Source organism: Canis lupus, chromosome 21 (genome assembly GCF_003254725.2).
Source record: "Canis lupus dingo isolate Sandy chromosome 21, ASM325472v2, whole genome shotgun sequence".
NCBI classification, from domain to species: Eukaryota; Metazoa; Chordata; class Mammalia; order Carnivora; family Canidae; genus Canis; species Canis lupus.
In genome coordinates this window covers 27360597-27376008 of record NC_064263.1, presented here as the reverse complement: position 1 = coordinate 27376008, position 15412 = coordinate 27360597, and the positions used below count along the sequence as shown (strand labels likewise).

At 39.4% G+C, this 15412-nt stretch overlaps 1 protein-coding gene and 1 pseudogene across 1 annotated transcript; one reads left to right on the top strand and one right to left on the bottom strand.

The window, feature by feature from the left end:
* Window positions 1-1038: 1038 nt before the first annotated feature.
* On the top strand, window positions 1039-1983 carry LOC112667837 (olfactory receptor 51F2-like). The gene has a single exon (XM_025459893.3). It carries the CDS (start codon window positions 1039-1041, stop codon window positions 1981-1983), a length of 945 nt encoding a protein of 314 aa, XP_025315678.1.
* Window positions 1984-13530: 11547 nt separating this feature from the next.
* Window positions 13531-14509, bottom strand: LOC112667319 (olfactory receptor 51F2-like; annotated as a pseudogene).
* Between the last annotated feature and the right edge of the window lie 903 nt (window positions 14510-15412).

The following is a 15412-nucleotide window of genomic DNA, read 5'->3' as shown; positions in this document are numbered from 1 at the left end:
ATATATTTTTTTCACATAATATATATTCAGATAACCCAATAAGAAATCAAAAGTCAGATTAAAGACCAGGGTATACAAAAGATTATCATTTTCCTCATTGATATTTACCACAACAGAGGCAGGTTACATTATGGTAAACAAGCCAGTATTTTAGTTTACTAATTAAGAAGAGTATTAAGCTTCAGATCCATAGAAACTGAAGCAACTTCCTTCACTTCCCTCTAGTAATGAGGGTGAGACAGCATGAACTGGCATTATCTAATGTGGATTTTTAGGTTATCCATGAAAAGAGATGTTTTCTGGCTAAGTTAAAATAAATTTTCATTTAGAAAATTGAGTTTAATAATTCTAAAATTCCAAGACAAAACTAATTACTTTTTTAGGATTGGACCTACTCATCATTAGAGTATTTAAGGAAAAGCAAATAAAACAGAAATTAGCAAAAACATATTTACTACCTTCTATGAGTAAATAATTCTACTAAGCAAAGATTAGCTAAAAATAAACTCTTATTCTCATAAGACCATATTAATAAGTATAAATTCATAATCCAGTTGAAGGATAAAAATTTAACAAAAAATACTGATGAGTCCAAATTAGTGATAAACAACAAATTTAGCTAAGTATGAAATTAAATTGAACTTAATTAAATATCTTATTTCAGTGATGAATCCTACAGACATAATATTGAGTGAAAGGAGCCAGATGAAATTAGTACATACTGCATGATTCTGTTTATATCAAGATCAAGAACAGGGAAAAGTAATTATGGTAATCGAAGTCAGACTAATGATTATAACAGCAGAGGATATTGATGAGGATGAGGCATTAGGAAGCCTGGGTTGCTGGTAATGTTCTATCAGTTATCTTGAAAGTGGTTATACGAGTGCACACAGATACATTAAGCTGTACTAATTAAGCTGTATTCTAAAGTTTTGAGCACTTTACTAAATGTGTACTAAACTTTAAAAGTAATTTTAAAATTCTAAATTTAGAAAATCAAGATATTACAAGAGAATTCAGCTTCTGCAGATCATAATGCCAATTTTCTATAATTCTACTTTTCCTACTTTCCTCTTGACTGGGGTCCCTGGACTTGAGTGGGCCCATGCCTGGATCTCAATCCCCTTCTGTTGCCTCTATTTAACTGCTCTTTCTGGGAATACCCTGATCCTGTTTGTAGTCCTCACTGAGCCAAGCCTCCATGAGCCCATGTACTATTTCCTCTCCATGTTGTCCACCACTGACATTGGCTTATGCATCTCTACACTGGTGACAGTACTAGGAATATTCTGGCTCAATGCCCGGGAGATCAGCTTTAATGCTTGCTTATCACAAATGTTCTTCATTCACCTCTTCACGTTCATGGAATCTTCAGTGCTCCTGGCTATGGCTTTTGACCGTTTTGTGGCCATTTCCAACCCCTTGAGATATGCTACCATTCTAACTCATGCAAGGATCACACAGATTGGTTTGGCAGTCATTATCAGGGGGACTGTCATTCTGACACCACTAGTCTTGCTTCTTAAGCGTCTATCATTCTGCCGAAGTTATGTGCTCCATCATTCCTACTGCTTCCATCCTGATGTAATGAAGCTCTCGTGTTCAGACACAAAGATCAACAGTGCATTCGGACTAACAGCAATTATCTCTACTGCTGGAGTGGACTCTATCTTTATCCTACTTTCCTATGTCCTGATCATTCGCTCAGTTCTCAACATTGCATCCCCGGAGGAAAGGAAAAAGGCCTTTAGCACCTGCATTTCTCATATCCTGGCCGTGGCCATATTCTACATCCCTTTAATCAGCCTGTCTTTTGTTCATAGATTTGGAAAACATTCTCCACCATATGTGCCCACACTGATTGCTAATATTTACTTGCTCATTCCCCCTGTGATGAATCCCATCATCTATAGTGTGAAAACAAAGCAGATTCAAAAAGCTGTGCTCAAACTTGTATGTTCCAAGGGAACTCGTATTTAACAATTCCTGACCCATAAAGACCTATTTCAAAGTCTGACAGTTGATCATAAATTGGAGTTATAACCCATGCAATTTTAGAGTTGGGTTAAATTAGGTGCCATCCAATTCTATGAGTCCTACCTAAGGCAACCTTACCTTTTCTCCCACCAAAATACTAATTCAGATTTTCAGTACCTCTGTTATCCTATTCCTATAGATGACTGACTTCCTGTCTTTCTACTGTTTCTACCTAAAACCACACATAACTCACTTTGAATTAATTTTCCAAATATCCAGCACAAATAAAATTTAATCACAAATCAATAAGCATCTCTTCCATGTTTATTTCTCATACACCAACTACATGAAGTAACCATTCCTATCTCTGACAATGTCCTCCACAACTTGGATTCAACTTTCCTTTAAAACTTAATCTACCTCTTTTTCTTTTCATATACTCCACAGTCTAAGAAAACCAGTCTTCTACCTATTCCTTCATGAACATGCAGCTATCCTAAAAGCAAGCTTCACTGTTGACTACACTTCAACCATGACACCCACTTTCCACCTTGAAATTCTACTTATATGTCAAGTCTTGTCTTTAAATATCCTCTTCATTAATTTTTCATGATTTCCCCAATGACACTTGACCTCTCCTTTCATATTTTGTCTTTTTTAAAAAAAGAGATTTTATTTATTCATTTGATAGAGCATGAGTGGGGGGTGGGGGGAAGGAAGAGGAAGAGGGAGGAGGAGACTCCCTGCTGAGCAAGGAGTCTGATGCAGGGCTTGATCCCAGGAAACTGAGATTACGACCTAAGCTGAAGGCAAATCTTTAACCTTCTGAGCCACCCAGGTGTCCCATATTTTGTCCTTTATACTGTTTTGCCAAGATCCTTTTTTCCCCTTTATGTACTTTTGACTATATAAAGATATAAATAAATATAAATATAGGCTGTCACAAGCTTCTAAATTCCCTAATTAAAAAAGCCTTACAGATAGGTGGGCAGGGCAAAATGGTGGAGGAGTAGGGTCCCCAAGTCACCTGTTCCCACCAACTTACCTAGATAACTTTCAAATCGTCCTGAAAACCTACTAATTCAGCCTGGGATTTAAAGAGAAAACAGCTGGAATGCTACAGAGAGAAGAGTTTGTGCTTCTAACAAGAAAGACGAAAGAAAGAAAAAGAAAGAAAGAAAAAAAAGAAAGAAAGAAAGAAAGAAAGAAAGAAAGAAAGAAAAGAAAAGAAAAGAAAAGAAAGAAAAAGAATCAAGTGGGGGAGGGGCCCTGCGAGGAGCCCGGCTAAAGCCAGGTGGCAAAAGCCTCCAGGACTGGAAAGCCCAGTCCCAGAGAAGCAGGAACTTTTAAAAATCCACACGAGATTCTTACAGGAGGGAAAGGCATTCACAGGGAACTTGGGCAGGATCCCAGGAGGGGCAGTGGAGCCTCCAGATTCCCAGGGTCACTAACAGAGGAAGTGCGCCCCGGAGGGGAACGCGCCACACACCCGCGGAGCAGGCTGAAGGGCTGGAGCGAGTGTCCCACGGGACCTTGGGAGAAGCTCAGGTGGCAGCTCCAGCCAGAGGGGGCTGCACACTCTGGGAGCACGATTCCAGCAGCACAGGCCCCGGATCCCAGGGGACACATACCAGAATCCGGCGCTGCCTTTGGGACAGGTGGAGGCAGGGAGGGCACAGGACAACCAGGACGCTCCAGCGCCCAGCGGCCCCGAGCTGTGCAGATCAGCGCCCCACCCCCCGCCCCCAGAGCATCCAGGCCAGTGCGGAATGGGACCTGCGGTATTTACTGCGAGAGCTGACTCTAGGGCTGGAGACCTGGCTTCCAGCACTGTTGTTCTTCCTCCTTGTGTCACCCTCTGCCTGGAACAGAGTGGGCCACCAGGGAACAGAGGCCTCACAGGATAAACAGCTCCCACTGAGCTGTGCACCTGGCAGGGGGCTGGGCAGCACCCCCAGGTGCACACACCTGAGAATCAGGACATCAGGCCCCTCCCTCAGAAGACCAGCTGGAAGGACAGGGGAAAAGCATGTGCTTGACCAAGAAGTACTAGAAAACTCAAGGGGAAGTCAAGGGATTTACAGTATATAGAATCAGAGGATACCCCTCCTTCTTTGTTTGTTTGTTTTTCTCCTTTTTTTCTTCCTTTTTCCAGTACAACTCATTTTTAGCCACTCTGAACTGAGCAAAATGACTAGAAAGAAGAAAACACCACCAAAGAAAGAATCAGAAACATCCTCTCTCCCATAGAGTAACAGAATTTGGATTACAATTCAATGTCAGAAAGCCAATTCATAAGCACAATTATAAAGCTACTGGTGGCTCTGGAAAAAAGCATAAAGGATTCAAGAGACTTCATGACTGCAGAATTTAGATCTAATCAGGCTGAAATGAAACATCAATTAAATGAGATGCAATCCAAACTGGAGTACCTAACGACGAGGGTTAATGAGATTGAACAAGTGAGTGACATATAAGACAAGTTGATGGCAAAGAAGGAAGCTGAGGAAAAAAAGAGAAAAACAATTAAAAGACCATGAGGAAAGGTTAAGGGAAATAAATGACAGCCTCAGAGGAAAAAAATCTACATTTAATTGGGGTTCCAGAAGGCACCAAAAGGGACAGAGGACCAGAAAGTGTATTTGAACAAATCATAGCTGAGAACATCCCTAACCCAGGGAGGGAAACAAGCATTCAGGTCCAGGAGATAGAGAGATCCTCCCCTTAAAATCCATAAAAACTGTTCAACACCTCGACACCTAATACTGAAACTTCCAAATTCCAAAGATAAAGAGAAGATCTTAAAGCAGCAAGAGAAAAGAGATCCCTAACTTATATGGGGAGAAATATTAGGCTAACAGCAGACCTCTCCACAGAGACCTGGCAGGCCAGAAAGGGCTGGCAGGATATATTCAGGGTCCTAAATGAGAAGAACCTGCAGCCAAGAATACTCTATCCAGCAAGGCTCTCATTCAGAATAGAAGGAGAGATAAAGAGCTTCCAAGATAGGCAGAAACTGAAAGAATATATGACCACCAAACCAGCTCTGCAAGAAATATTAAGGGGGACTCTATAAAAGAAAGAGGACACACAAAGAAATAACCACAAAAACATGGACTAAATAGGTATTATGATGACACTAAATTCATATCTTTCAATAGTAACTCTGAATGTGAATGGGCTTAATGATCCCATCAAAAGACACAGGGATTGAGACTGGATAAAAAAGCAAAACCCATCTATTTGTTGTCTACAAGAGACTCATTTTAGAAGTAAGGACACTACAGCCTGAAAATGAAAGGTTGGAGAACCATTTACCATTCAAATGGTCTTCAAAAGAAAGCAGGAGTAGCCATCCTCATATCAGATAAATTAAGTTTATCCCAAAGACTGTAGTAAGAGATGAAGAGGGACACTATATCATACTTAAAGGATCTATCCAACAAGAGGACCTAACAATAATGAATATTTATGCTCCTAATATGGGAGCTGCCAAGTATATCAATCAATTAATAATGGAAGTTAAGACATACTTAATAATACACTTATACTGGGAGACTTTAACACAGCGATTTCTACAAATGAAAGATGTTCTAGGCACAACATCTCCAAAGAAACGTGGGCTGTAAATGCTACACTGGACTAGATGGATTTCACAGATATTTACAAAACTTTACATCCAAATGCAACTGAATACACATTCTTCTCAAGTGCACATGGAACTTTCTCCAAAATAGATCACATACTGAGTCACAAATCAGGTCTCAACAGATACAAAAAGATTGGGATTGTCCCCTGCAATTTTCAGACCATAATGTTTTGAAACTAGAACTAAATCACAAGATGAAATTTGGAAGAAATTCAAACACGTGGAGGTTAAAGAGCATCCCACTAAAAGATGAAAGGGTCAACCAGGAAATTAAGGAAGAATTAAAAAGATTCATGGAAACTAATGAGAATGAAGATACAACCATTCAAAATCTTTGGGATACAGCAAAAGCAGTCCTGAGGGAAATACATGGCAATACAAGCATACCTCAAAAAACTGGAAACAACTCAAATACACAAGCTAACCTTGCACCTAAAGGAACTGGACAAAGAACAGCAAATAAAACCTACACCAAGCAGAAGAAGAGAGTTAATAAAGATTCGAGCAGAACTCAATTAAATAGAGACCAGAAGAACTGTGGAACAGATCAACAAAATGAGGAGTTGGTTCTTTGAAAGAATTAATAAGATAGATAAACCATTAGCGAGCCTTATTAAAAACAAAAGAGAAAAGACTCTAATTAATAAAATCATGAATGAAAAAGGAGAGATCACCACCAATACCAAGGAAATACAAACAATTTTAAAAACATATCATGAGCAGCTAAACACCAATAAATTAGGCAATCTAGAAGAAATGGACGCATTTCTGGAAAACCACAAACTACCAAAACTAGAACAGGAAGACAGAAAACCTGAGCTGGCCAATAACCAGTGAGGAAATTGAAGCAGTCATCAAAAACCTCCCAAGACAAAAAAGTCCAGGCCCAGATGGCTTCCCAAGGAAATTCTATCAAACATCTAAAGAAACAATACCTATTCTACTAAAGCTGTTCCGAAAGATAGAAAGGGATGAAATACTTCCAAACTCATTTTATGAGGCCAGAATAGTCTTAATTCCAAAACCAGACATGGGCCCCACCAGAGAGGAGAGTTATAGACAAACATCCCTGATGAACACAGATGCAAAAATTCTCACCAACATACTAGCCAATAGGATCCAACAGTACATTAAGAATATTATTCACCATGACCAAGTGGGATTTATCCCTGGGATGAAAGGCTGGTTCAACACTCATAAAGCAATCAACGTGATAGATCCTATCAACAAGAGAAAAAAACAAGAATCATAGAATCCTCTCAATAGATGGAGAGAAAGCATTTGACAAAATACAGCATCCATTCCTGATCAAAACTCCTCAGAGAGTAGGGATAGAGGAAACATTCCTCAGCATCTTAAAAGCCCTCTACAAAAAGCCCACAACAAATATCATTCTCAATGGGGAAACACTGGGAGCCATTCCCCTAAGATCAGGAACAAGACAGGGATGTCCCCTCTCACCACTGCTATTCAACATCGAACTAGAAGTCCTAGCCTCAGCAATCAGGCAACAAAAGATATCAAAGGCATTCAAATTGGCAAAGAAGTCAAACTCTCACTCTTTGCAGATGACATGATACTGTTCATAGGAAACCCAAAAGACCACCCCAAGATTGCTAGAACTCATACAGCAATTCGGCAGTGTGGCAGGATACAAAATCAATGCCCAGAAATCAGTGACATTTCTATACACTAACAATGAGACTGAATAAGAGAAATTAAGGAGTCAATCCCATTTACAATTGCACCCAAAAGCCTAAGATACCTAGCAATAAACCTAACCAAAGAGGTTAAGTATCTATACCCTAAAAACAACAAAACAGTTCTTTTTTTAAATAAATTTATTTTTTTATTGGTGTTCAATTTGCCAACATACAGAATAACACCCAGTGGTCATCCCCTCAAATGCCCCCCTCAGTGCCCGTCACACAGTCACCCCCACCCCCCGCCCACCTCCCCTTCCACCACCCCTACTTCGTTTCCCAGAGTTAGGAGTCTTTCATGTTCTGTCTCCCTTTCTGATATTTCCCACTCATTTTTTCTCCTTTCCCCTTTATTCCCTTTCACTATTTTTTATATTCCCCAAATGAATGAGGCCATGTATGTTTGTCCTTCTCTGATTGACTTATTTCAATCAGCATAATACCCTCCAGTTTCATCCACGTCAAAGCAAATGGTGGGTATTTGTCATTTCTAATGGATAAGTAATATTCCATTGTATACATAGACCACATCTTCTTTATCCATTCATCTTTTGATGGACACCGAGGCTCCTTCCACAGTGTGGCTATTGTGGACATTGCTGCTGTAAACATCAGGGTGCAGGTGTCCCGGCATTTCATTGCATCTGTATCTTTGGGGTAAATACCCAGCAGTGCAATTGCTGGGTCGTAGGGCAGATCTATTTTTAACTCTTTGAGGAACCTCCACACAGTTTTCCAGAGTGGCTGCACCAGTTCACATTCACACCAACCGTGCAAGAGGATTCCTCTTTCTCCACATCCTCTCCAACATTTGTGGTTTCCTGCCTTGTTAATTTTCCCCATTCTCACTGGTGGGAGGTGGTATCTATCTCATTGTGGTTTTGATTTGCATTTCCCTGATGGCAAGTGATGCAGAGCATTTTCTCATGTGCTTCTTGGCCACGTCTATGTCTTCCTCTGTGAGATTTCTGTTCATGTCTGTTGCCCATTTCATGATTGGATTGTTTGTTTCTTGGGTGTTGAGTTTTATAAGTTCTTTATAGATCTTGGATACTAGCTCTTTATCTGATACGTCATTTGCAAAGGTCTTCTCCCTTTCTGTAGGTTGTCTTTTAGTTTTGTTGACTGTATCTTTTGCTGTGCAAAAGCTTCTTATCTTGATGAAGTCTCAATAGTTCATTTTTGCTTTTGTTTCTCTTGCCTTCATGGATGTATGTTGCAAGAAGTTACTGTGGCCAAGTTCAAAAAGGTTGTTGCCAGTGTTCTCCTCCAGGATTTTGATGGAATCTTGTCTCACATTTAGGTCTTTCATCCATTTTGAGTTTATCTTTGTGTATGGTGCAAGAGAGTGGTCTAGTTTCATTCTTCCGCATGTGGATGTCCAATATTCTCAGCACCATTTATTGAAGAGACTGAACAGAACAGTTCTGAAAGAAATTGAGGAAGACACAAAGAGATGGAAAAATATTCCATGCTCATGGATTGGAAGAATTAATATTGTGAAAATGTCAATGCTACCCAGGGCAATATACACATTTAATGCAATCTCTATCAATATACCATGGTCTTTCTTCAGAGAGTGGAACAAATCATCTTAAGATTTGTGTGGAATCAGAAAAGACCCCGAATAGCCAGGGGAATATTAAAAAAGAAAACCAGACCCAGGGGCATCACAATGTCAGATTTAAGATTGTGCTACGAAGCTGTGATCATCAGGACAGTGTGGTACTGGCACAAAAGCAGACACATAGATCAATGAAACAGATTAGAGAACCCAGAAATGCCCTCCTCAACTCTATGGTCAACTAATATTCGACAAAGCAGGAAAGACTATCGAATGGAAAAAGGACAATCTCTTCAATAAATGGTGCTGGGAAAACTGGACAGCCACGTGCAGAAGAGTGAAACTGGACTATTCTCTTACACCACACACAAAGATAAACTCAAAATGGATGAAAGATCTAAATGTGAGACAAGAATCCATCAAAATCCTAGAGTAGAACACAGGCAACACCCTTTTTGAACTTGGTGACCGCAATTTCTTGCAAGATCCATCCATGAAGTCAAAGGAAACAAAAGCAACAATAATATTGGGACTTAATCAAGATAAAAAGCTTCTGCACAGCAAAAGAAACAGTGCAGAAAACTAAAAGACAACCTACAAAATGGGAGAAGATATTTGCAAATGACATATCAAGATAAAGGGCTAGTATCAAGATCTATAAAGAACTTATTAAACTCAACACCCAAGAAACAAACAATCCAATCATGAAATGGGCAAAAGGCATGAACAGAAATCTCACAAAGGAAGACATAGACATGGCCAAGAAGCACATGAGAAAATGCTCCGCGTCACTTGTCATCAGGGAAATACAAATCAAAGCCACAATGAGAGACCATCTCACCCCAGTGAGAATGGTGAAAATTAACAAGATAGGAAACAACAAATATTGGAGAGGACGTGGAGGAAGGGAAACCCTCTTGCACTGTTGGTGGGAATGTGAATTGGTGCAGCCACTCTGGAAAACTGTGTGGAGGTTCCTTAAAGAGTTAAAAATAGAACTGCTCTACGACCCAGCAATTGCACTGCTGGAGATTTATCCCAAACATATAGATGAAGTGAAACTGCAGGACACCTGTACCCCAATGTTTATAGCAACAATGTCCACAATATCCAAACTGTGGAAAGAGCTACGGTCTACTGAAAGATGAATGGATAAAGAAGATGTGATTTATGTATACAGTGGAATATTATTCAACCATCAGAATGGACAAATACCGACCATTTGCTTTAACGTGGATTGAACTGGAGGGTATTATGCTGAGTGAAGTAAGTCAATCGTAGAAGGACAAACATTATATGGTCTCATTCATTTGGGGAATATAAAAAATAGTGAAAGGGAATAAGGGGGAAAGGAGAGAAAATGAGTGGGAAATATCAGTGAGGGTGACAGAACATGAGAGACACCTAACTCTGGGAAACGAACAAGGGGTGGTGGAAAGGAGGGTGGGCAGGGGGTTAGGGTGATTAGGTGACGGGCACTGAGGAGGGCATTTGAGGGGATGAGCACGGGGTGTTATGCTATATATTGGCAAATTGACTTCCAACAAAAATATATACCAAAAAATCTCCTAGGATTCACTTTTAAATCCTTTCATATATACCATACAGCAATACTAACTATAGTTATCATTATATACATTACATCCTTAATAGCTATTTATCTTATAAACTTTGGATTCTAGAAGGTTAAGCACAAACTAAACAATGAGTATATTCTTTCAACTTTATAATTTTATGATAGTAAAGTCCAAAGAAGGAATTTTGGGAAATAATCAAAGCTTCTCTCCCCCTTCCCAGTCTGGAATTCTGGCTGTCAGACAGCAATCTATATATTTTGCACTAGAGAAAATATACCAGGTTGTGTACCCAGATTCCCACAGACCAGCCAGCCAAGATGTCAGATGTCTACTCCATCCAACTTTCTGGTCCAGACCCTGAGAGGATGTAGAGGAAAATCCTATATTACCCTCTATGTCTAGGAATCACCATGGTGGGACTGGACTTGGTTTCTTCTATGTGTCTGAAGCAAGGCTCTTGGTACTAAGACCTGGAATGAGAGGCTCAGAAAAAGGCATTACTTTATGCCTCAGGTGACAAAAAGATTAATTAGTACCCATCTCATGCATCTCATACTCAAAACTGACTTATAAATGAAGTTCAAATAGAAGCAGTATATCCAGACAGATCAAGGAGCCATTATCTTCGCTCATTAAAGACTACATATCAGTTACAGAACCACCAGGAAACAAAAACTACGTGGATAACTTAAATGAAGAGACTTTAATGAAAGTTTTAATTACAGAAAGGAAGACGGGGTTAAGGAGACAAACAGGGGATGCTGAGAGATCTAGAGACCAGGGAGAGTGAGAAAACATTACTAGCCCAGGAGCCAACAGGATAAAAGATATTTATCAAAGTAGGACCTCTCCTCTCACCCTTCCTTCTTCTCTTCATGCCCTCCATTTTATAACCCAATTAGAAGTCAGTATATAAGAGAAACTGGACCATATCAGCACATTTAAGTCAACATCTAGAGCATCAAGAAAAGCACAGAAGAATGAGCAGATCTATGACACCGGGAAGGGAAGTGAGAATAATGAGCACAGGTTTCCAATCAAAATCTATCAATGAGAATAGATATGGCATATGCTCAGTCTTCAGAAATTATCCAAAGTTAACAGAAGTGAAAGTAACTGGGAAAAGATGACAAGTGTCCTAAAAACAAAGAGCATGTAAAATTTTGCAGAAAACTCCATGAGTAGCCAGCAAACCAAATTAGAAGCTGACACAGGCAAAGCCTGGAACTCTACTGTTCGTCATTGAACAAACACCTGGGTGGTCCTAGAAGAACTAGAAATTTGTTTTTTTTTTTTAAAGGAGCAAAAGCATCCCCCCTTTGTCACCTATCAGTCTTTCAGAAGATTGAATGTAGAAATACTTGGTGAATTGTGGAAGCACTTGTATAGCTTTTATTTACTAGACACTGTTGCTATGATCAACAGTCTAGATTAGAGCAACTAAGAAAGTCCTTGTAATGGCTATATAAAACTTAACTGTGTAACATGCATGTTACCCAACTGTGCTGGCTATGAAAATACTGAACCTCAGCTCTAAAATCAATATTCTCTACTCTGTTTTGATAAGTAAGCTGGGAATCAGGAAACACAATTATCCTCTGCCAGCTGTGTTAACTGAAATATTCGAGAAGGAAACTGGAAGCTACTGGAAGGATAAGTATCCCAGCATGTTTGCTTGCTATTCCTGTCATTGCCACATAACCATGCCAACATTACTGGTTCCGGTTCCACTTTCTACTTTTATTTTTTCCAACACTCCCAGGAAATTTTCATCATGCTCCCTTGGAAAAAACAGAACCACACACCAGTGGGGTGCTTTTTCAGGGGTCTGACTTTCAGGTCCATGAGCAGTCCTCCTCTGTGCTCCAGTGGCATGAGCTCCAGCTACAAAGTGCCCTTCCCTGAGATTTGGAGCTTGGATCCCTGTGGTCCATTTTCTCACTCCTTAGGTACTACAACCAGTAGGATAGCACCCCCTCATTATAGGTATGAGTGTCAGCTCTGGGAAGAGCTTCCACCAAGTTTCTAGATTTTCATAACATCAAACTCCTCTCTTCGTTCCCACAGACATACAGGTGGAAGTGACATCCTGTAGTTATTATCTCTATTATTTCTGCATTCCATTTGTGCCATCAGTTCACCTAGACTTTATCAGATTCCTTGGATTAAATCCTCCCAGTGTTAACCACTGGTATGATTTGTCTTCCTATCTAGAGACGATTAACATACCGACTTTAACATTCCTTGAAGAGAAAGTCCAAATAAAGCATTGCATATCCAACCAGATTAAAATATCTCTGCATTTGGTTCCTGGTACTCTTGAATCTTCAAAGAAAAACTATTTTGAGTTGATATTTACCAAAACCAAAAGCAGACTTAATAAGTGTTAAGCATGACATTAGTACTTCTGAAAAAAAACATACAGATTGGAGTTGAATTAAGCAGAATCATTTTTCACAAAATGCTTGTGCTATAAATCTTCCCTGAAGAGTTGGGGGAAAGTAAGTATATCTGACCAAAAAGGGTTAGGTTGATGACAAAGCAGTACAACATGTATTGATGATGCTACTACCAATTATATTAAAGGTCAGGGAGAGCAGAAGGCCAAGAGGAAAATTAAGAATATCTGGAACAATCCTAAAACCATAGAGAATGTGCAAATTTAGATGATAAAATTCAGTGATTTGCAATCAATACACTTTTTATTCCCTTCTTCAAAAAAAAAAATTCCACATATGAAACTGAAACTGGCTCACTGGTGTCTAGGTCACTGAAAATATTTTATCCTAAATGTGTAAATGTTAATAATATTGTGGCTATTGAGGAAAGAGAGAGAGAGCAAGAGAGAGAGAGAGAGAGAACTCATAGCTTATACTTAAAGCTAAAATGATCTTTTGGAATTCTTTCAGCTCAAGCATGAGTCAACATTTTAACTTCTCTGGATGGCATTGTACTTACCTACACAATGACCAGAATTGGAAAATTCAAATTTCTAGTCCAAAATTCAATCTACTTTAAATCCAAAACAAATTTCAAGCTTTTAAAAGTAGACTCCATCTATTTCTTTGTTGTACTGGGATGGAGAACTTTGAACACAGCTCTGCGTATCTGTTGGTCTTCATGCTATAGAGGATGGAGTTCAACACAGGGGGATTAGCAGGTAAGTGCAGGCAATAAGAGTACATACATAAGGTGGGGCCCATTTCCCAAACCTGTGAACAAAGGGCAGTCTAATCAATGGAATACAGAATACAGCAACAACCTCAATATGTGAGATGCATATGCTGAAGGCTTTCTTCCTCTCTTCTGGAGATGCAATGCTGAGGACATCCTTAAAGATTAAAACATAAGAAAAAATAAAGAAGATGGAGTTCACTCCAGCAATGGTGTGAACTTCAGGGCTGTCAACCCAACTACGCTATTGATCCTGGCATCTGTGCATGAGAGCTTCATCATATCAGGGTGGAAGCAGTAGGAGTGGTGGAGTACGTGGCTGTGGCAGAAGGACAATCATTTGAGAAGCAACACCATAGGAGTCAGTATTAGTGTCCCCCTGGTGATGACTGCTACTCCAACCTGTGCTATTTTAAGGTCAGTTAAGATAGAAGGATATTTAAGAGGACTAGAGATGGCCACAAAATGATCAAAGGCCATGATCAACAGCACTGAGGATTCCATGACAGTGAAGTGTTGAATGAAAAATATCTGTGACAAGCAGGCATTAAAGCTGATCTCCCTGGCATCAAACCACAATATACCCAACATAGTGACCAGGGTGGATATGGATAGGCCAAGGGGTAGACAGCATGGAGAGGAAATCATACATGGGTTCATGGAGGCTGGGCTGAGTGACAATGGCAAAGAGGATCAGACTGTTTCTCGAGAGGGTGGTTATGTAGAGAAAGCAGGAGGGAATGGAGATCCAGATGTGGAAGGCTTCCAGGCTGGGAACACCAGTTAGCAGGAAAATGATGGAAGAGGATATGATATGATATGATATGATATGATATGATATGATATTCTGAAAGTTTGGCATGTTGAACTCAAACTGCTGAATCTTAAACTCAATATCCTGCAATGATAAACTTTATTTTTAAAAATATTTTATTTATTTATTCATGAGAGATACAGAGAGAGAGAGAGGCAGAGACACAGGCAGAGGGAGAACCAGGTTCCATGCAGGAAGCCTGATGTGGGACTCGATCCCAGGACTCCAGGATCATGCCCTGAGCCGAAGGCAGATGCTTAACCACTGAGCCACCCAGGTAACCCACTATATTTCTTTATAATGAATTCAACCTGAAAGTAATTATTTCACTAGGTAACTATTTATAAAAACCAACCTCTGTAATATAGATAGAGTTTATGAATATTGGTTAAAAAATAAAGAAAACTAAAATCACATCTAATAAAGAAGAAAACAGGAACAATTATGAAGTTTGAACAATTATGTGAGGGTACAGAATTTATATATAAACAAATCTAACAATGACCATTTTATTTTAATTCATTTTTAAGTAGCTTGCACCCTTCATTTCCTCACTTTACATAGTAGGCAGTCAATAAATATTTTTTGAAATGTGTATATTGAGTTGTATGAAATCATAGATGAACAACAAACAAACTATATGCAGAGATTCTGATAACTATATCAGTAAAGTAAACTAGCTTTGGAGGCCCAAAAACAATGCTCTCCTCTTTTCCTGGACACCTCCATTCAAGCAGGTTGAATATCTCCAGGCATAATAAATAACCTACATTTGCTGAGCGCCTACTCTTAGTAGCTGTGTTAATATCTTGTATGGATACAGTTTATTTGTAGTGTCATAACTTGAACTGTATCTATGTAACTTTCATACCACATAACGAGTAAGCCATCAAGACAATTACAAACAGAACTATTTGAGCATAAAGGGCCTCAAAAGTAAATATGGATATT